This window comes from Phocoena sinus, chromosome 13, assembly GCF_008692025.1.
Source record: "Phocoena sinus isolate mPhoSin1 chromosome 13, mPhoSin1.pri, whole genome shotgun sequence".
NCBI lineage: Eukaryota > Metazoa > Chordata > Mammalia > Artiodactyla > Phocoenidae > Phocoena > Phocoena sinus.
Window position 1 is genome coordinate 39,510,743 of NC_045775.1, and position 22,352 is coordinate 39,533,094.

General features: G+C 36.8%; 2 protein-coding genes across 6 annotated transcripts in view; one reads left to right on the top strand and one right to left on the bottom strand.

Annotated features, from left to right (window-relative positions):
• MSH6 (mutS homolog 6) overlaps window positions 1-7,803 on the top strand; it is a 142,662-nt gene extending 134,859 nt beyond the window's left edge. For all 5 annotated transcript variants that reach the window (XM_032653392.1, XM_032653395.1, XM_032653394.1 and 2 more), the window contains 7 exons: window positions 1,123-3,667; window positions 4,854-5,119; window positions 6,172-6,289; window positions 6,585-6,674; window positions 7,082-7,236; window positions 7,316-7,515; window positions 7,633-7,803. In XM_032653392.1, coding sequence (XP_032509283.1) covers window positions 1,123-3,667; window positions 4,854-5,119; window positions 6,172-6,289; window positions 6,585-6,674; window positions 7,082-7,236; window positions 7,316-7,515; window positions 7,633-7,714 — 3,456 coding nt within the window. In that variant the 3' untranslated portion in view covers window positions 7,715-7,803. The remainder of the gene's footprint in view (window positions 1-1,122; window positions 3,668-4,853; window positions 5,120-6,171; window positions 6,290-6,584; window positions 6,675-7,081; window positions 7,237-7,315; window positions 7,516-7,632) is intronic.
• FBXO11 (F-box protein 11) overlaps window positions 7,770-22,352 on the bottom strand; it is a 100,001-nt gene continuing 85,418 nt past the window's right edge. The window contains exons 12-23 of the mRNA XM_032653396.1: window positions 18,918-19,135; window positions 17,383-17,468; window positions 16,450-16,544; window positions 15,395-15,517; window positions 15,227-15,312; window positions 14,511-14,587; window positions 14,274-14,417; window positions 11,157-11,267; window positions 10,303-10,410; window positions 9,870-9,978; window positions 9,192-9,290; window positions 7,770-9,103 (exon numbers count right to left, since the gene is read on the bottom strand). Coding sequence (XP_032509287.1) covers window positions 8,974-9,103; window positions 9,192-9,290; window positions 9,870-9,978; window positions 10,303-10,410; window positions 11,157-11,267; window positions 14,274-14,417; window positions 14,511-14,587; window positions 15,227-15,312; window positions 15,395-15,517; window positions 16,450-16,544; window positions 17,383-17,468; window positions 18,918-19,135 — 1,386 coding nt within the window. The 3' untranslated portion in view covers window positions 7,770-8,973. The remainder of the gene's footprint in view (window positions 9,104-9,191; window positions 9,291-9,869; window positions 9,979-10,302; window positions 10,411-11,156; window positions 11,268-14,273; window positions 14,418-14,510; window positions 14,588-15,226; window positions 15,313-15,394; window positions 15,518-16,449; window positions 16,545-17,382; window positions 17,469-18,917; window positions 19,136-22,352) is intronic.

A 22,352-nucleotide genomic window follows, 5' to 3' on the forward strand; every position in this document is an offset into this window, starting at 1 on the left:
TCCTGGACTCTAGGTCATGTTATATTATTTAGAATCTCAGCAGCCTAGCACCTCTCTTTACTTAAGTTCTCAAGCCTGCTAGAAAGACACATGCTGTAAAAGGCAGGACCATTTTGGTAACCAGTATAGAGAGCTAGGGACAGTAAGGACATGGTGATAAAATTGGTCCTGGTGTCTGGTAATAAGCTGCTGTATGAGGGTGTGGAAATTAATATCCAGTTTTATGCTCTAATACTTTTTGTTGTATTTTGGATTGGTAAGAATAGAGGTTGAGTAACCTTGAAATACAACCTTGGTTTCAAATATTAATGGTCACTATTTGAGTGAATTAAATCTTGTTAAGGAATTGAACAAATAATTGGTATATTTGAAACAAACATAGTCATCATTCTCTAATTTAGTAAATTAATGCCGTGTGCTTAAAAAGATTCATCTGTAAGTTTGATTTTGTTCTATTCTAGATAAGATAGGCAATAAGTTAGTATAATGAGTATTTTAAGAGAAATGAAAGAAGAGTTTCTAATCTTATTTTTGAGGTTGAAACCAGAGATCTTAATGTTACTCAGATGTTTAGACCTGGATGGTAACTACAGAAATCATTTAGCCTCATACTACTTTACGTATGAGGGAGGCCCATGATAATAAGTGAATGTGCCTTGCCCAAGAAGGTACAGCTGGTTTGTGGAAAGCAAGGACTAGAACTAGGTTGATTTACTGCTTTTTTATACTAAAGAATTTATAAAATGGTAAACTTCATAACACGTCCAAATATAAGAGGAGAGGTGACCCTGGAAGAAAGATAACAGAAGACTGAAAGTTTTTTCCACAGCTATGACTGTTAATGAGGACATCGTCTATGGGTATTTGTGCTGTGTGGTCATCCTAAGGACTTCATCAGTATTGAATAGGATAGAACTCTTATGACAGAATCACTTAATCCTGTATTGTGGTACTTGTTTTAATGTTAGGTGAAACTGAAATTGATATCCCTTGAGAAAGAAAACTATTTCTGGAGGTGGGTTCTTCTCTTGATAGATGAAGTTGCAGCATATTGAGAGATTCCACAGCAATATTGTCATTTTCCAAATTTTACTTTGTTTTAAAATACTCTTTGCCTTCCAGGCAGGTGCCACTTACACATCAGATAAGAGTGAAGAAGAAAATGAAATTGAGAGTGAAGAGGAAGTGAGGCCAAAGGTGCAAGGATCTAGGCGAAGTAGCCGCCAGATAAAAAAGCGAAGGGTCATATCAGACTCTGAGAGTGACATTGGTGGCTCTGATGTGGAATTTAAGCCAGATGCTAAGGAGGAAGGAAGCAGTGATGAAATAAGCAGTGGAGTAGGGGATAGTGACAGTGAAGGCCTGGACAACCCTGTTAAAGTTGCTCCGAAGAGGAAGAGAATGATAACTGGTAATGGCTCCCTCAAAAGGAAAAGTTCAAGGAAGGAAATGCCCTCGGCCACCAAACGAGCAACTGGCATTTCATCAGAAACCAAGAATACTTTGAGTGCTTTCTCTGCCCCTCAAAATTCTGAATCCCAAGCCCACGTTAGTGGAGGATGTGATGACAGTAGTCGCCCTACCATCTGGTATCATGAAACTTTAGAGTGGCTTAAGGAGGAGAAGAGAAGAGATAAGCACAGGAGGCGACCTGATCACCCTGATTTTGATGCATCCACACTCTATGTGCCTGAGGATTTCCTTAATTCCTGTACTCCTGGGATGAGAAAGTGGTGGCAGATTAAGTCTCAGAACTTTGATCTTGTCATATTTTATAAGGTGGGGAAGTTTTATGAGCTCTACCACATGGATGCTCTTACTGGAGTCAGTGAACTAGGGCTGGTATTCATGAAAGGCAACTGGGCCCATTCTGGTTTCCCTGAAATTGCATTTGGCCGATATTCAGATTCCCTGGTCCAGAAGGGCTATAAAGTAGCACGGGTGGAACAGACCGAGACCCCGGAAATGATGGAGGCACGATGCCGAAAGATGGCACATATATCTAAGTATGATAGAGTGGTGAGGAGGGAGATCTGTAGGGTCATTACCAAGGGTACACAGACCTACAGTGTGCTGGAAGGTGACCCCTCGGAGAACTACAGTAAATACCTTCTTAGCCTCAAAGAAAAAGAAGATGATTCTTCTGGCCACGCTCGAGTGTACGGAGTATGTTTTGTTGATACCTCGCTAGGGAAGTTCTTCATAGGTCAGTTTTCAGATGATCGCCATTGTTCCAGGTTTAGGACGTTAGTGGCACACTATCCTCCAGTACAAGTCTTGTTTGAGAAAGGAAATCTCTCAGTGGAAACTAAGATGATTCTCAAGGGTTCATTGTCCTCTTCTCTTCAGGAAGGTCTGATACCAGGTTCCCAGTTTTGGGATGCAGCCAAAACTTTGAGAACTCTCCTTGAAGAAGGGTATTTTACAGACAAGTTAAATGAGGACAGTGGGGTGATGTTACCCCAGGTGCTTAAAGGTATGACCTCAGAGTCTGATTCTGTTGGGTTGACACCGGGAGAGAAGAGTGAATTGGCCCTCTCTGCTCTTGGTGGTTGTGTCTTCTACCTCAAAAAATGCCTTATTGATCAGGAGCTTTTATCAATGGCTAATTTTGAAGAATATATTCCCTTGGATTCTGACACGGTCCGTGCTACAGGACCTGGTGCTGTATTTGCTAAAGCCAGTCAACGAATGGTGCTAGATGCTGTGACATTAAACAACTTGGAGATTTTTCTGAATGGAACAAATGGTTCTACTGAAGGGACCCTGTTAGACAAGATTGATACTTGCTATACTCCCTTCGGTAAGCGGCTCCTAAAGCAATGGCTTTGTGCCCCACTCTGTAACCCTTATGTTATCAGTGATCGTCTAGATGCCATAGAAGACCTAATGGTTGTGCCTGACAAAATCTCTGAGGTTGTAGACCTTCTAAAGAAGCTTCCAGACCTTGAGAGGCTACTGAGTAAAATTCATAATGTTGGCTCTCCCCTGAAGAGCCAGAACCACCCAGATAGCAGGGCTATAATGTATGAAGAAACCACATACAGCAAAAAAAAGATTATTGATTTTCTTTCTGCTCTGGAAGGATTCAAAGTACTATGTAAAATTATAGGGGTTATGGAGGAAGTCGTTGATGACTTTAAGTCTAAAATCCTTAAGCAGGTCCTTACTCTGCAGGCAAAAAATCCTGAAGGCCGCTTTCCTGATTTGACTTTAGAACTAAACCGATGGGATACAGCCTTTGACCATGAAAAGGCTCGAAAGACTGGACTGATTACTCCCAAGGCAGGATTTGACTCTGATTATGATCAAGCTCTTGCTGACATAAGAGAAAATGAACAGAGCCTCCTGGAATACTTGGAGAAACAGCGTAGTAGAATTGGCTGTAGGACCATAGTCTACTGGGGAATTGGTAGGAATCGCTACCAGTTGGAAATTCCCGAGAATTTCATCACCCGTAATTTGCCAGAAGAATATGAGTTGAAATCTACCAAGAAGGGCTGTAAACGATACTGGACCAAAACAATTGAGAAAAAGTTGGCTAATCTGATAAATGCTGAAGAACGGAGAGATGTATCATTAAAGGACTGCATGCGGCGACTGTTCTATAACTTTGATAAAAATTACAAGGACTGGCAGGCTGCTGTGGAGTGCATCGCAGTGTTGGGTAAGGTTTTCAAGAGGCTTGTTCCTAAAGTTTTGGTTAGTAACGTCCTGTGTTCCAATTGTATATTAAGATTGGAAAGTCCATTGGAAAGTCCTCATTGACTCGTATCCCTAAACTCAAGGGACACGTATATATTTTAATCAAATTTCAGTTGAATTTGTAGTATTCGATAAATGCTGTTTTTTAGGCTATTTTTTGTCACACTAATTTAAAGCTGTCCCTTGACCTATCACTCAGTTTTTGTTTTTATACACACACACACACACCCTTGCATTCTTTTTTGTATTTCAGTGAATCTCTTTACGTGAATGTTTCAAAAGATTTTAATCCTCCCTTTTTCTTTTAGCCCAAGTTGTCACACTTTCTTTTCTACAGTTGATTTCTAAGAGCCCTGATTTACATATTTGTAATTTGGTAACCTTTTCAGCTTCATAAGTAATTTCCTTTTTCTTTAAATTTCATGGCCAAGTCATTTGGAGCCTTTGCTTGTTTTAGTTTTGGGTTTTTTTCTGTTGTAAAAATGCAGCAACCATAGTTTACCCAAATTTGTAACAAAACTATTTTAGTCTGAACACAACTGTCCAGAAAAAAATGGCATCCTGTTCTGTTTTTGAGTGTGTGTATCTATCATGGTTTTTGAGTGTGCCACATTTATTACTTAAGCCAATACAGTTTTAAACAATTTGGTAGGTAATGTAAAATCATCCCTCAGCTCAAGTGTTCAAAATTGGTCAATATATTTTCCTTTTAAGATTTTGCTTATTGTCAGAATATTCTGCTTCTAAGAAGTGTCAGCTCCATGGTTATATCAAGGAGAGACCACAACAGCATCTCTCTGTTGTATCTTAGCTTTCCTTTGGCATACCTCTGGTTTAGATATTAGAGGACTTAAAATCTACTTTGAGGGGATATTTTCTTGGGCTTGAAATTGGAAGTTAATTCTCATTTCAGTACAAGTGCTATAAGACATGTAAAACATTTAGGCTGATGACTTATTTTTGTGCAGTTAAAACAATGTCACTAGAGTGCTTACTTTTAGAAAAAAAGCTGCCATGTCTAAAGGGCAAGTAGAGCATGCCCCCTTCACTAAAAAAACATTTCTGGAAGACTTATAGAAGTTGGGCCTTTGTGCTTATCAAGAAACCTCAAAAATGATGAAGCTTCACTTTTGACCTCTCTTTAACAGATGTCTTACTGTGCCTGGCCAACTACAGTCGAGGGGGTGATGGTCCTATGTGTCGTCCAGTAATTCTGTTGCCAGAAGAAGATACTCCTCCCTTTCTAGACCTTAAAGGATCACGCCACCCCTGCATTACGAAGACTTTTTTTGGTGATGACTTTATTCCAAATGACATTCTAATAGGCTGTGAGGAAGAGGAAGAAAATGGCAAAGCTTACTGTGTGCTTGTTACTGGACCGAATATGGGGGGCAAGTCTACGCTCATGAGACAGGTAAACTTGAAGTTTTGTTACACCAAATTATTTGTAACACTTAAAGAGTGAATATGGTACATATTTAGGCCACCGCTTCCCAAGGAGCATATGATAGAATTCAGTCATTGACTTATTAGGAAGCAAAGGGAAACTCCTTGAGTCATGAAACTAAGAACTGTATTCTTATTGGTCAAATATTTGCCTGATGTTAAGGGAAGTATATCAAGAAGGTGAAGGGGGTTTCAGGCCATGAATTTTTTTATGAACTCTGACTTTGATTGAATCCATTTCCTGTGAAGGCAGAGGTATTCATAATGAATGAAAATTATACACGTTTTATGTTTGTTCTTAAATTAGGTTCATTTCTAGGAACCCTTATACAAGAACCATTGCACTTGTTCATACAGGAAAGTGATTCATGACCTCTAGTTAACTGTTGGGAACTGCTTTTAGGGAAGACAATAAATATATTTTTCTGACCACCTGCCAGGGGTTAGCTAGCTACTGAGCTAAATATGATTTAGATTTTAAAGGGTTGTAGAAAAAAAACGTGTAGCAGACATTGGGCCCTTGACAGAAGATGTTTGCTGACCCCCTAACTCTACTGCACTGTATTATATTTCTGTATAAATTTGCTAACTAGAGAGGAGCAATAGTGTAGTAAGGTGGTTTTCAACCTCCTTTTCATTTTTAAATCAAAAATCATCTAGAGAGCACAACAAAAAAGTACCTGGGAGTTGGGGTGTGTTCATCCTCTGAAAGTGTTTGGTCTGGAATTGGTTCTGGGCATCAGTAGTTTTAGGTTGAGAATCACTAGTGTAGTTGGTTAGCATATAGGTGCTGAGGTTTCAAATAAAGCCAGTTAGACCCTAAGCCTCATGCCTTCCTTCCTAAGCCTCACTTTTCCTACTTAGGTTTGTGAAGAATTTTTTTAGAGTGCCTGACTACTCCTAGTTAATAAAGATTTATTAGGGCTTATTATCTCTGTCTTCTGGATATACATAGATATCTCTCTCTGTTCTCTAACACCAGTCATAAAAGACCTTTTTGTCCCTTTTTCTCCTTCACAGGCCGGCCTACTGGTTGTAATGGCCCAGATGGGTTGCTATGTACCAGCTGAAGTGTGTAGGCTCACACCAATCGACAGAGTGTTTACTAGACTTGGTGCCTCAGACAGAATAATGTCAGGTGAGTTTTTTTCCCTACCTAAGGCTCTGTTATTTGACAGTTCATTTCTATATTTTAGGTGTTAAACACATCTACCTTTAAATAGGATGTTTTATTTATTTTTTTCTGGTGTTACGCAAGGCAGAATGCTTTCAGACATTTGAAAGCATTATGCAATTTTAAACATACTAGAAGTAATCTCTTAGTATCATGGTAGTTCATAATAGATTCAAAGGATATGAATCTAAAAGATGAATCTACTGTTAAAATAGGATTCTTAAAATGATCACCTATTTGTGATTTTTTTTTTTTGTAGGCGAAAGTACATTTTTTGTTGAATTGAGTGAAACTGCCAGTATACTTAAACATGCAACAGCACATTCTCTGGTGCTTGTGGATGAATTAGGTAAGATACTAAAATTTCCAAAACATTAGTACAAAGAATTATTTTTCTGGAAAATGGTCTGAAGGACACATCTCTTAAAGACTATGAATACACTCACATTCGTCCATAGACCCCACAGTTGGCCCTAAGGTGGCAATTTTACAGGGATAATGAGAATATTTATTGGATAATGAGGCTATTTAAAGAGAACTAAAAGGAAGTTTCTGAAGTGCAGTGGTACTCGAGTAGTAGTCCTGAACTCCAAGCAGACCTGCTTAGCTAGAGAGGGCCTGTTTACAGAATGCTTTTGGATATACTGAACTGATCTTTAGTACATTTTTTTCCATTCCTTTGTGAGGTATGTCCTTCTTCGTACATAATATGGCAGATTGTGTAATACATAGTTCATGTATATTTTATTTTCATAGGAAGAGGCACTGCAACATTTGATGGGACAGCAATAGCAAATGCAGTTGTTAAAGAACTTGCTGAGAATATAAAGTGTCGTACATTGTTTTCTACCCACTACCATTCATTAGTTGAAGACTATTCTCAAAATGTTGCAGTGCGCCTAGGACACATGGTATGTACAAGTTGTTTATTCAAAAGTTATGTTTTTGAATGGGTACTTCCATTGCCAGCATGTAATTTTTCTTTTTTAGGCATGCATGGTAGAAAATGAATGTGAAGATCCCAGCCAGGAGACTATTACCTTCCTGTATAAATTCATTAAAGGAGCCTGTCCTAAAAGCTATGGCTTTAACGCAGCAAGGCTTGCTAATCTTCCAGAGGAGGTTATTCAAAAGGGACATAGAAAAGCAAGAGAATTTGAGAAGATGACTCAGTCACTGCGATTATTTCGGTAATTATAACTGGATATAATTTTACCATGTAGTTGATTAACAAAACAGTAAAAGGAATGGATGATGCACTGTGCAAAATGTAAACTAAAACAACTTTTTTTTAAATTTATTTTAAGGGAAGTTTGTCTGGCTAGTGAAAGGTCGACTGTAGATGCTGAAGCTGTCCGTAAGTTGCTGACTTTGATTGAGGAATTATAGACTACATTGGAAGCTTTGAGTTCACTTTTGACAAAGGTGGTAAATTCAGACAACATTATGATCTAATAAACTTTATTTTTTAAAAATGACCATTTTTCCATTTTCTTTCTAGGAAATTAAACCCTTTTAATTCTTACCTACCTTCTACATAATGGTTATTGAATACTCCACAATATATTAAGTCTAGATGTTATGGTACATGCATACACTTTCAGGCTGTTTATACCCACTGTCACCAATACACATAAATGGGGTAGGGGGGAGCTATGAAACTGTATAGGGCTGTATATATACTTGTCTCAGCTTAATGCGGGAAATTCTTTTAATTTCCAGCAATTTGTCTGTCTGTCTAAACTGTTCAAAAAAAAACTATGAACAGAGTTCAAATACAGGACTGTTTTGAAGAGACTTTCTAAAGTGTACTTTTAAAACATAGTAGTTTTTACCTTTCACAAAACTGAGTTACAAGAATACTTTTGTTTTACAGTGCATCCCTTCCTAGGAAGTCTCATTAAAACACTCACTTTGTCTAGGGGTGATCTTGAATGCTGCACAGGGAAGGGAAGAAATATAGTCTTAACTTTTCTCAAAGGATACCAGAAACATTGCTGGATATAATTTAAGAGTAGTGTTTTCTCTTTCATAGAAAGAACGTACATACTGGGACATGAGTACAGTTACAGCAAGTCTAGGTGTGCTAACAAAACAGGGCACATTCAAGTACAATAAGATTTTGCTTGAAATTAAAAACAAACTACATGAGATTAAAGCATTAAAATCATATTTCTCAATCTGAATACATGTTAAAAAAAAAATCAAAAGAAATGCAGAAGTGCTAGCTCACATTTTTACCATATTACAAAAGCACTTGGTACCCACGTCCATAAAGGCAGCAACAAAGCTGCTTGTCTGTTGAAGAGTACTACTGCAAATTGGACTGCATTCAATGCTAGTTGTAAAAACACCAGCTTTTTTCAGAAGTTGGTATCTGTACAAAATTGCAGCTTATTTTCTTCACTTCTGTCCCTTCAAAAGTCTTTACACAGTAATGCTAAAACACCCAGCTTTGAGATCCTGAGTCAATATATTGCCACTTTCTTTTTGGTAGCTTGAGCTTCATAGTGTCAACTGACCTTGTGTATCCATTTTTAATACAGTCTCTTCCTGTAGCATGGGCAAATATTTTAAATCTTCTTCCAAAAAAAAATGTTTTAAGTTATGATGTTAGAATGGCAGGACTTTTTCTTTAGGGAAGGAATTCAGTTGTGCTGCAATGTATTAGATTCTATAGGTGGAGCAGAGTCATATAGTGTATCTGTATCATGTGTAGGCTCACCAGCTAATGTACAAGGATTAGACAGTGTTCCAGCACCACAGTCACAGAAAAACCTAAAGCAAAATGAAAACCCAAAGATTAGGAAAGTGAGGGGAGGAAAATAATCGGGTAATACAGCAAGCAAGTGTGCTACATACATACCTATCATGTCTAATAAATTCTACATCATGTCCCTGATGGCACTTCTTAATGCAGTTCACACATATGGCATTTCGATCTGTGGTGTTACAAGTGTGACATCTAAAAAGCAAAAGCTTACATTATTTTCCTTGATCATGTTATTTATTCAAAATACTGCAATTTGTTTACCTATATTACCCTATGGCCTTTGGCTTATAAAAGAGGCCCCCAATTTTTGTGGCTCTTATCTAGGGACTTTAATGGAATAAGTGAATTTCCTATTTTGTGTCTTCTGAGGAAAACAATTAAGTTCCTATCAAGTCTTCACTGAATCAGTATGGGGGAGGGGAAGTCAAAACCCACTCATGGTGGCTGGGATATAAGGAACACTTAATGACAGCTTTACCTTGAAACTCCTAGGAAAGCAGTATGTTTCACATTTTCAGTGGTATCAGTAGTTAACTGCAGTATTACATTTTCCCATATTTTACGGTCTCAAACAGGATCCTCAAAGTAGATTGATCACATAACTCAATGTGGACAATTAATAAAATTTTCAGATATTTTTCCAGTAGCAAAAACCCAATTTACTTTCTTAGCTCATACATTTAAGGGAAAGCTAAATATGTGAGTTCTTGTCAGTTTAGAAAAGTAAATCTTACTCTCCCATTTCAAGACTCAAATAATTTAGAAATATACCTGTAGAAATCATGCATGGGGTAGCTGGTGTAACTTGATATTTTATATAAACATTGGCCTCTACTAACAGCCTTTTCTATGGCGTCTTGATTGTTCATTATTTTGTTATCTGTAATAAAAAAAATAAATTCTAGAGTATAAAGGCTTAAGATAACAAATTACAGGATTATTTTAATAGTTTTTAAGAACTTTAAAAGAGGCTAACCAATGAAGTAAAAAAGTCGGCTAAGAATAGAAATGAGTTTTCCTTGTACAAGATACTCCAACTATTTAGGACAAGGTGAAACAAAACTCTTTCAAAATAGTTCTCTTGAATTGTTGGTTAACTACTATACAGTGACAGAAGGTATTAAGTTACTGAATAACAATGGCTTCTATCATCTTTTCATGGCATATTTAGTGCATTATAGGCAGAACACAGACTCCAACATACCTTTCATTGTCACATTAACACCAGATGCTAAAAATAAGCCTCCAAACCGGTTGTTAAAAATCTGATTGCCTTCTAGTGTTGCAGTTGCATGATTTGTAATTTCAATACCTGAAGCAAAATTTACAAACAGCAGATGCATCACTTTATATATAGTTTCTTAAAAGAAACCTGAAATATAGCAAATATAGTGAACTACTTCTTTTACATAAAAAGTATAACTGTTAACATCGAAAGAAATAAATGCAGATGTTTATTTGAATTGTTTATAGTAACATTCAATTCACTTTCCACTGTTGATAATCCTCTGTCCCTGCTAAAGGAATGATAGAGATGGTTTGTAATTTACTTTTCTTAATAATGACACTTTAAAATTTCTTTGCAAACTAAGAAGAAGATAGGGCCCAGAAATATGTGTAGGTAGGAGCTACATGGTTATTTGGAGTTATTAAGAGAAATCCTCTTCAGTGGCAAAAAGTTGAAATATATGCATGATACTTGGACTTCACTTACCAAGATCTTTAAAAAAAACATTCTGTTTGGCCATTTGTGAGGCCAGAGGGCTTGCATTTATCTGAATTTATTTCTAATGGTAGTACTAGCCTGTTATTTACTCTATGCAATTGATGATTCATAACTACTACTGAACTACAAGAGCAATATTACAAAGTTGGCTTAGAGTGGAAGAATCCAAAACTTGGATTAGGTGCTCTTATATAAGCAATTGTTAACAGGCATTCAGCCAACTTCTGCAGCATACTTTTGCACACCATAGTTATTAAGCAAAAGAGATAATATACCAAGAATCAATTTTATGTACAGAAAACAAGCTACAGGTAACAAAGGAAAATACAAACCTGCAGCAAATCCATCAAATATTCTGTTTTTCCTCAAGACTGGATGACTGTTAGTGCTGATGAGAACACCTGCTTGAGCATTCCTGAAAATATCATTTTCTTCAAGGAGACCTATAATAAAATATTTCCCCAGATTAAGGCTAATGTATATAGCAAATTCTACTAGCCTTTTTGGTGGTATTTAGGTTTTCTTTTAGTTTCTTATTAACTGGACTGTGAAATTCATAGGACTAATTTTTCAACTGAAAAGAAATTTTATTAGTAATTCATAGATATTTAAAGTAGAATTTAACCAAAAATTGCTAAAATTGGCTGGTAACCATTCTAACCAAGAAACTGAAGATCCATGGTTGCAAGGACCATTTCTAGCTTATGAATCAATCCCTAGTGCCCTGGCACAAAGCTGATTCTTACTGAACACTGCTGAATTAAAATTAATTCCTTTGAAATATTTTTAGAACCTTTGCACTCTCCACGTTTTAGTTCAAGCCCTGATTCTTTCTGGCCCCTATCAGCATTCCTCGATCCATTTCTTTCACTCCAACCTCTCTTCTGCTGTTGTGTTTCCCACCACTCTATCATATCCCTTATCTGTATAAACTATCAGAATAAAGTTTAAAATTAATTTGCTATTTACAAAAAACTCGGGGACTTCCCTGGTGGCACAGTGGTTAAGAATCTGCCTGCCAACGCAGGGGACACAGGTTCCATCCCTGGTCCAGGAAGATCCCACATGCCACAGAGCAACTAAGCCAGTGCGCCACAACTACAGAGCCTGTGCTCTAGAGCCTGCGCGCCACAACTACTGAGCCCGCGTGCTGCAACTACTGAAGCCCGCACGCCTAAAGCCGGCGCTCCACAACGAGAGAAGCCACTGCGATAAGAAGCCCATGCACCGCAACGAAGAGTAGCCCCCGCTTGCCGCAACCAGAGAAAGCCCACGCGCAGCAATGGAAGACCCAACACAGCCTGCATGCATGCATGCATAAATTTATAAAAAAGAGAAAAAAAAATATTCCCCCAACCTACTCCTCTGTCTCACTATGTTACCTACACTCTGAATATGCTATACATTTTTATCCCTAATGCCTTTGGTTTATATTATTTCCTCTTTCTGCAATGTCCTGTACTCTTTCTTCTTAACGACACTTCCTCTGGGAGGTTTTCAGTTTTCCTCCATCAAATTAATTATTAATTCTCTGCTGGCAGGATAATGATTAAGAGGGCTGAGGAATGAGACTTCATGCCTTCAAATACTGACTTCACCACTTCCAAACTCTGAATGGGAAAATTACTTACCTTCTCTTTGTCTCAATTTCCTTATCTGTAAAATGGGCATAATAGCACCTACCACATAGGGATGTTGAGGGTTAAATTAGTTAACACATGTAAAAGTACACAGTACTAAGTAAGTATTAGTTAATATTACTCCTATAAAATCTACTTATGTGTAGTGAATCATATTTAGTTGTGTTCTAGTGTTTCTCTGCTCCCTGAAGACATGAAATATGTTTTTATTTCTGTACATATTTGATCCATCTGTAGTAGTTCACAGTATTGACCTCTAAATTCCCTTTCCCCTAGAAAACACTATTCCAAGACCCTGCCTCTTTTTTTTTTTTTTTTAATATTTATTTACTTATTTATTTGGCTGCACCAGGTCTTGGTTGCGGCAGGCAGGGTCCTTAGTTATGGCATGCGAACTCTTAGTTGCGGCATGCATGTGGGCTCTAGTTCCCTGAGCAGGGAGCGAACCCGGGCCCCCTGCGTTGGGAGCACAGAGTCTTAACCACTGCGCCACCAGGGAAGTCCCCCTGCCTCTAATCTTGCATATGTCCACTATAACCTCCTCAAATGCTATTGCTAAGATGTAGTCCAAACTGTACCCCATATATACAAAGCCTTTTCATTATACTGTATATATAAACAAAGCCTTTTACGATTTGGGCGCTGCCCCCTCTTCCGGCCTCGACTTTCAGTATCTCTTGCCTTACTAAACCACTTTGTTTCCTTTAGACTTTTGCTTACAATGTGCCACTCTATTAGACTATAAACTTTCTGGATGTAGTACTGTTTTATTCATCATTTTATTTTTAGCATCTGTATCACAGTGTTTGCTACAGTGATGTTCAATTAGTAAGTATGTACATAACAAATGAAAGAATGAAATAACTATACTTTTCTACATTTGGAATGGCCTTCAACCCCCAACCCCCCAACTTACTAGTAAATACTCATTTTTCAAGACACAGCTCAAGATTTTACTCCAGAACCCTTCCCAACACCTTACAAATAAAACCAACCATTCTGTACTGTGTTTCCTCATTATATCTTACAAAGAATCCTATTAGAGATAATGTCACTTACTGAATGGCTAGATTATAAACTCCTTGAGAGTCTATGTCATTAATGGAATCATCATTGTTTGGTGGTAGTAGTAAATTCTGTTGATTAAATCTTGGTATATTAGAGTAATGACTAGCTAACTTTCTATACATGATATGTATAATGCTGGGTTACTGATGTTTCAGGAATGGTGATAATTTGCATTTGACAGTCTCTCCCAGTCTCTCTTTATGAACAAATTATGCCTTTGCAAGGGGCAGGGACTGTGAACTTTTGCCTCAATGTAAAGTGATTTGACCTTTATGGATACCAAACTGAGCACATATTGGCTTAATTCCATTCTCCAACGAAGACAGTTGTGAACAGGTACAAAGCAATCCTTATTTACTACAGACATTTATATATATTCGCAGACCAATTAATTTTCCACACCTAGTTCTATAACTTGACTTTGAAGTTTATTATAATCATATCACTATTCTGAATAATAAAAGGTCCAGAGAGAGGGTGTAAACAAATTCTGCTACCTTAAAAAAGCCTCGCTAACAAGTGGCACACTCAAGGTGGCTTGAAGGAAAAGGAAAATTCTGTAAACATTTGTCTCCTTTAGCTCTAGGCACTAACCCCCTAAACCATCTTGAGACTTGATAAGGAAAAAGACTGTGATTCCCTCATTTATAACACATTAAATGGCAATGTCATTGATCATTAAAGATATGGAAGAATAATGGAAAACTGGGTTTTTTACTAATGCAAAATTAACAACAATACCTCGACCCCCATTAAATATACAGATGCCACCATCTCTTCCATCATGGATTTTATTTCTTCTTAGTGTAGGATTACTATCTGTCTTAATCCAGACTCCAGCCATTGCATTGTCAAATATTTCATTGTCTTCTATACAACCTAGACCTATAAATGCAAAAATTTAGGTTTTGTTATTTAGAAAGTATATTTCTAAAGACTAATAGCACCAAGAAAAAAACATTAAAAGATTAAACATACCAGAATTATAAACTAGAATTCCACCGTTTTGTCCTCCCCAGATTTTGTTGCGTCTAATTTTGGGGTTGCTTCCAGTCCTATGGATAGAATAGAAAATAATGCCATTTCAATTGCTTCTACTCCCACATACCATGTTAGATAACGGTAGGAAAACCCACATTAAACATAGTAAGAATTAGCTAAATAATTAAGCATCACCTTCAAGATGCTCTGAGAAGTCTGTCAGTAAAGAAACTGGTTTAATTTTGCTTAATTCTGTTTACCACAGAACACACTTAGCTATAGATTATGTTATTACTACAGAGTCTCCTAATATGTAAACTAAACTGAGGAGGTTAGATTAAGTAACTTTTATTATTATATGCTCCCCTCATATATAAAATAAAGGACTGAATTATATGATCAGGAGTACGACAGTTCCAAACCAAAAACTGTTAATATACAAGAAAGAGGGGTGTAAGAACTATTACTTTTGCGGAAATAGCATAAAAACAGAAGCTCCCATTTAATAAGCCAGGTACAGCATGTCAGGTGCCATTGGCTGCTGTCTCAGCCAGTCTAAGAAAAGTTATATTCTGACAATTTAAGCCATGCTTAATTGCTTAGCTTTAACTCTTACTGTTTTTCCTAGACACCTGACTACTATACTGGGGTATGCCATGCCTACCTCACATACAACTCCCTCCCCAAAGAAAGCCAAATATGAAAACATTTACCTTATCTGAACCCCTGAATACATATGATTATAGATATCATTGTCCTCTAGTACTCCATGTCCATTGTCATAAAAATAAACACCAACCTAAAATTTAAAAAATAATTTTTCAAATTAAAAAAAGTGTTTACAAAACAATATATTTCCCGAGAGTCTAACATAATCTTACCTGCTTGCCACTGTGTATCCTGTTTCTTCTCAGTACTGGAGTGCTGCCAGTTGTCACCCAGACCCCAGCCAGAGTATTACTGTAGACTTCATTCTCTTCTATTACGCCTTGTCCTTTCTCATGCTAAATAAAAGTTACATTGATTTACAATATGTATCTTGTGTAAACCAAGTAGTTTATAGTGTATTCCCTCTTTTAAGACGGTTGTGACCAAAAAAATCTCAATTTTTGTTTTTTAATCTGAATAAGGAGATAAATGGATAACATTCTTTCACATAGCCTCTACCTAGGTTTAAGCTCAGAGTTTTTACACTGTTCTTTATGTGGTTTTGTACTTTTAAATCTTATAGTAAGAGTAGTAGCATTCAATTTTGTTTAACAAAAAAACTTATTTTATTCTAAGATAATATAACAAACTGAAGATCCCTCACTAGGAAGTTAATAGTTATTTTAACTTATCATTGGTGAAATCACTTCAAAACAAGGTTCAAGTTACTAAAATTTTTTTTAGAAGATTTAAGACATGAGTATTTCTAGAACTGTGAATAAAAATTAGTCACACCTGGCATTACACAAGGACCTTTCTGAAACTCCCTTACGTTTTCTTACTTGAGTAACAGTTTCAGATACCATGATGACAGGAGACATAGGACTAACACATAGGTTTTTAAACTTTGCAAGATGCTTAAATTATGTTTCAATATAAATTCAAATGTTTGGCTTTTTCAGAGGATAAAAATATTCAAGTCTAGTATTATTAATACTCAGTGATATTATGATTTTACTTAATACTTCTGGAAAATTTCAGAGACTCTTATGGTAGTCACATTGGCAAAATCCCAGTGTAACAAATATAACTCAGACTGCCAAGCAGTTGTTGTTACGAGTTCAGCCCATATTGCCAATTATAATTAGAAGCTTTTAAGTCATTCACACACTGGCAGAGAGAAAAAGTTGAATATGGCCTACCTAAAGGCAGACATAATTCTGCCCTCACCCCCTTTTCTACCCTGATTTTGATGAATGAGATTCTAGAACTGTATTCATTAACTTACCACATAAATTCCACCATGCTGGCCATCATGAATTTTGTTATGTCGAACAATTGGACAACTGTTTGTCCTAATCTGAATTCCTGCTAATGCATTGCCTATTTAAAAATAAAAGTTACAATATCAACATACGGAGCCTAATGGAACACAGTAAGAGCACAATTCTGTGAAACATGTCATATTCAGAAAGATACTTATGATCCATGAGCATTCCAAGACAAAACTAAGGGAACTAGGAGTGTAAAGAAGATGCAGAAGGACTGTAGGCAGTATAGGTATAGTGGTTAAGACCAAAGACTCTAGAGCCAGGCTGTTAAGTAACTTTGAATAAGCTGCTTAACCTCTTGGTGCCTTTGTTTTCCTGATCAGTAAGTGGGGATATTTAATAGTGTCTACTTCACAGGGTTGGTGTAAATATTACATGACTGAATTCAGGAAAGGTGCTCAAAAAAGTGCCTGGCACTGAGTAAGCTTTATGTAAGTATTATCCAGTAAGTGTCAGCAAAAGAGGAAGCCCAGGAACATTTCGGTATCTAGCACATAGATACCTAATAATTGTTTCCTGAATTAATACCTCAGAAGTTTTAATGAGGAATAAGGGTTTTCCCTTTCTAATTAGTACCGAAGTGTATAAAACTGTCACAGAAATAATTTATTAACTGTTAAACAATGGAGTGAATATAAGAGAATTATAGATACCCTGTGAGACTAGGGTCTTAAGTTTTATTTTTATCCCTGTTATGTAGAATACTGCTTAGTACTTAGAAGGTACTCAGTAAATGTCTGTTAAGTGAATAAATGTCACAGAATAATCTTTATTGAGAATTTAAAGAAACTGGATCAGTTCTCCTACTCAGAACGTTTCCAAGTGGTCCTTTTGCTAATGTCAGGAACACAGGCCAAGCTCTAAAATTTTATAGAAAACGACATGCTTACCATAAATGTCATTTCCTTCAATAAGGCCTCGTCCATCACCAAAGATGTAAACTCCACCTTGATTTCCATTAAATATAGAATTGCCCCTATAATTATGTGGAAAAAAACCCAAAACACAAAAAAGCATCTATTCAGAAAACTTGCTTGTTTTATACAATAATCGTAAGGCCACTCATGTTTATGTGACCTTAGAAAATTATTTAACTTCTATGGGCCTCAGTTTCTTAATCTATGAAATGAGGGAGTAGGTGATTTCCCTTCCAGTTCTTTCTAAGACTTAAATCTTTGGAAAAGCCACCTAGTATTTGAGACGAAATAGCATTCTTAAAAATTCACCTCGGGCTTCCCTGATGGTGCAGTGGTTGAGAATCTGCCTGCCAATGCAGGGGACACAGGTTCGAGCCCTGGTCTGGGAAGATCCCACATGCCACGGAGCAACTAGGCCTGTGAGCCACAACTACTGAGCCTGCACGTCTGGAGCCTGTGCTCCGCAACAAGAGAGGCCGCGATAGAGGCCCGCACACCGCGATGAAGAATGGCCCCCGCTTGCTGCAACTAGAGAAAGCCCTCGCACAGAAACGAAGACCCAGCACAGCCAAAAATAAAAATAAATTTAAAAAAAGATTCCACATCTTCCCCCAACGTTGGCAAAAAAAAAAAAAAAAATCACCTCAAAAGAGCTAATCCAGGGAGTTCCCTGGTGGTCCAGTGGTTAGGACTCCGTGCTTCCACTGCAGGGGGTCTGGATCCAATCCCTGGTCAGGGAACTAGGATCCCACAAGCTGCGCGGTCAAAAAAACAAAACAAAAACAACAACAAAAAAACCCAAAACCTATTAAGATTAAAAAAAAAAAAAAGCTAATCCATTTGAAAGAACTTTTCTTAGCTCATCTATAAACATTTGCTGAATAGTAATTAAGATGGCAATCACATAATCAACTTTTATAAAGCTAGTAGAAAAAAATGTGACAAAAATAATTCATGGTCTTTGATTAAATTATAATAGCTCTGTTCTACAGTCTTAGCCAATGCCTTCAAGACTGGATCTGTTTGTTTCCTTACTGTGGCCAGAGGAAGTGGTAGGAACTATTAAAGAAAGGTGACAGCTTGAAGTTTTGACTCTCTGTTATTCTTGGTCTAAGTATCTTTGAGATAATTAATTTCCTGGGATATTCTATCTGCTGACTCTCAGGGGGGGAAAAAAAAAGGTCATTCAGATTTCAAGGGAAGATCACAGCCCTATTTACTCATCTATAATGCAGTCTGATGAATTTAAAATAAAAATCACAGCATTTTCAATTTTTCATAAGAAGTATCTTACATGGCTTACATCATGAATAAAAAACAAACAGAACACCCCAAAATAAATGCAATAGCTATGCTCATTCAGATGCACAGACTTTTACTAGGAAAATCTATTTTAGAGTAGTCAGGTGTCTAGGAAAAACAGAGTTAAAGCTAAGTACCTTAACTTTTCTTATAGCATGAAACATAAAGTGAAAACATAATTTCCATCCATAATTATATATAAATACCTTATTGTTGGGTCACTATTTGAGGTAATCCATACACCTGCAAAGTTGTTTGCATAGATTTTATTTTCAATGAACTGTCCTCTTCCTTTTTCATGAACATATATTCCTCCAGTCTGCCCATGATGAATTTCACATCGAACCACTGTGGGGTTAGCATAAGCTTTTACTTCAAAGCCTGCTATCCTGTTTCTGTGTATGTTGCAACTTTCAAAGTAACCCTGGAAAATACAGAAATTAAACGTGTAGGTAAAGCTACTTTCCAAAAAGAAATGACATTAAAAAGTCTTTTTAATGTATACCTCAAAATTATCAGAAATGTTCAAGAGTTAAGAATGAAACAGACAGATATATACTAAATTTCAAATGATACATTTTTTAAATGTTTTAGTAAAACAGAGAACTATAAATTCTCTAATTAATGTGAGTATATTCAAACCCAGGAAAGAAAAATAGGGAAAGATTTATTCGATAAATGTACATAAATACCATTACCAGTAAGAATATATATCCTTCAACAAAAAGTTTATTTAAGTACTAAAGAAAATAAACTCTCATAGCCTTAAAAATGCCCCAAGAAATCAACTTCTAAAAAGTTGACCCAAGGACATAATCAGAGACTACAGAAAAAGACACACAAAATAATGTTCATCTTAGCCCAATAGGGAACTAGCTCAATAAAATGTTGTGAAGGCTTATGTTCATGTTACACGTACTATCATGTTAAATGAAAAGAACAGTATATACTTCAAGATAGACTACATTCAGTATGATGTCAATTGTATTTGAAGAAAAACAACTTGAAGGATGAAACAAGAATATGAGCGTGATTAAATGAGTAGCGGTATTATGGATGCTTACTGTATCCTTTATACTTCTCTAAACTTCTTAAATTTTCTATAACAGATAAATTTACTTATTTTCTAGTGAGGATAAACGTTACTGTAATACTGATATCCTAAATTCTAAGACTCAATCAGACTGAAGGTTAGAGGAAAAAATGAGATAGTTATAAGATGGCACTTCTAAAAGCCATTTCATCCTCCTTGTCTATCTCCCCTCAAAAAGTGAATGTGTTCTCTCTTTAAATTCCCTTTAGCAGTATTTTCTTATGCTACTTCCAGGTACTGCCTTATACTGTATTTGCCATACCCATTTTTACCTGATCATAAGCTCCTGAAGAGAAAGGACTACACTAACTTCTGGAGCATCTATATAAAACTTTACACATTGTAAGCACTCAAAGTAGGGCTTTTTGCCAAATTCAGTAGAGGTTAAAACAGGATGTAATTCTGAGTATTCTAATACACGACATAATTAACTCTTTAAGAAAATGGTCCTCTGAGAATAACATTTAGAAGTAGTTTTCAGGTTTCATTTTCCACAAATAAAGTACAAATCACTTATAACTCACCTGTTAACATATAGGTTATAATCTTATTCTTTTAAAAAAAATTGGGGGATTGCATCAAAAATGGCTTCTTAAAATATAAAAAAAGTTTTTTCTTCTTTGATTTTATACCACATAAAAATGGATGGACACCACGTGTATGTATATAGACTACTATGGCAAAACTGAGCATCAAAGAAAGAAAAACAAATTCTAAAAGAGGCTAGATTGAAAGAGCTTAATGTCAGACTGGAACAATTCAACATTTCTGGTATTTTCATCATTGAGAAGAGAGTGCAACTTGTCTCTCTCTGCCAGGAGTTGCATGACATGTCTGAATGGTAAACTTGGGAAAGAATAAACTGAGTATGCTCAGTTCAGCTTCACCCTTTTCCTCATGGAAATGAGCTGACCTTAGGGAACATGCCTTCTGTTACTACCCCATGAATACTGCCTGTGAAATAAGCCTATTTCATTTTGGGATTCAGTTAAACACAGGCTTATTTGGTTCTCATTCTATGTTGTATCTTCTGATTTAACCTCTAAGAGTAATGAAGTTGATATTTCAGCCTCTTCATGCTACTTCATGGCTTTGATTTTTTTTTTTAAGAAATCCAGTTGGGATTTTTAAAAAAATTAATTTATTTTATTAATTTATTTTTGGCTGTGTTCGATCTTCACTGCTACACGCGGGCTTTCTCTATTTGCGGCGAGCAGGGGCTACTCTTCATTGCGGTGCACGGGCTTCTCACTGTCATGGCTTCTCTTGTTGCAGAGGACAGGCTCTAGGCTCACGGGCTTCAGCAGTTGCGGTACACAGGCTCAGCAGTTGTGGCTCGTGGGCTCTAGAGCACAAGCTCAGTAGTTGTGGCACACAGGCTTAGTTGCTCCACGGCGTGTGGGATCTTCCTGGCCCAGGGCTCGAACCCATGTCCCCTGCATTGGCAGGCCAATTCTTAACCACTGTGCCACAGGGAAGTCCCTTTGATTTCTTAATTTGTTCAGAATGCGGCAGGAAAAGGTATGCTATTTACTGGGCTTCCATGAAGACTGCAGTAACAGGTAGTGTCACGTCCTGGCTATACTAGTTCAACATATAGTACTGCAAGTATACTTTGCTACAGTATACCTACTAAAAAATTTTCAAATGCATGGATGCTCTTTCTGTTTTCTTTCTTTTTTTTCTTTTTTGGCCACACTGCACGGCTTGCAGGATCTTAGTTCCCTGACCAGGGACTGAACCCTCGCCCTCAGCAGTGAAAGCGCAGAGTCCTTACCACTGGACCACCAGGGAATGCCCTCTCTGTTTTCTTTAGGTTTCAATTTTGCACACCTAGGAGAGTCAAATAGATCCACAAGTTTACTAAGGCAAACAGCAGTCCCCCTCTCTTCATTTTCCCTTGTCCAGAGGCCCCCATTATAAAATCTGCTCTAATCTGAACTGGTTGCTATGGTCATAGTCACATGGTCATTTTACCATACTGTAATTTAGATTAGAGGTTAAAACTGTCCCCTAGTTCCATCAGAGATGGGAGTTTTAATCTGTAGTTTTTGTTTTAAGGTAATTTTCAAGAAAAGAAAGTAGCCAAATTTTCTCAAAAAGAAAAAAAATTTTTTCCTTCATGCTCTTAAAACCAGAAGCCTCTTACATTGCTACAATGGTGATTTTATTACATTCAGAAAGGGAACCACTGATTGACTTATAGTTTTATAATATCAGAAGAAAACCTATCTATTATGGATTAAAGGATTCAGTTAATGTAATTTTGCTTTAAAGCACATTTAATGAAGTGCACCTGTTTTGTTAAGAAATGCCTTTAGTGCAAAATGGTCTAATAATACAGGACTGTTAAGTAGAAAACAGAACTCTACTTTGCCTTTTAAGATGCAAACCACAAAAGCTCCAACACAAATATAGAACTCCAAAGGCACAGACATTCTACCGGACTACCCCATATTATAAAATGATTTATTTCCCTACCAGAAGATACCAGATTGCTAAGAGCTTCTTCTGTATTTTAAAATAAGAGGTTGTTAACTTTTCAGCA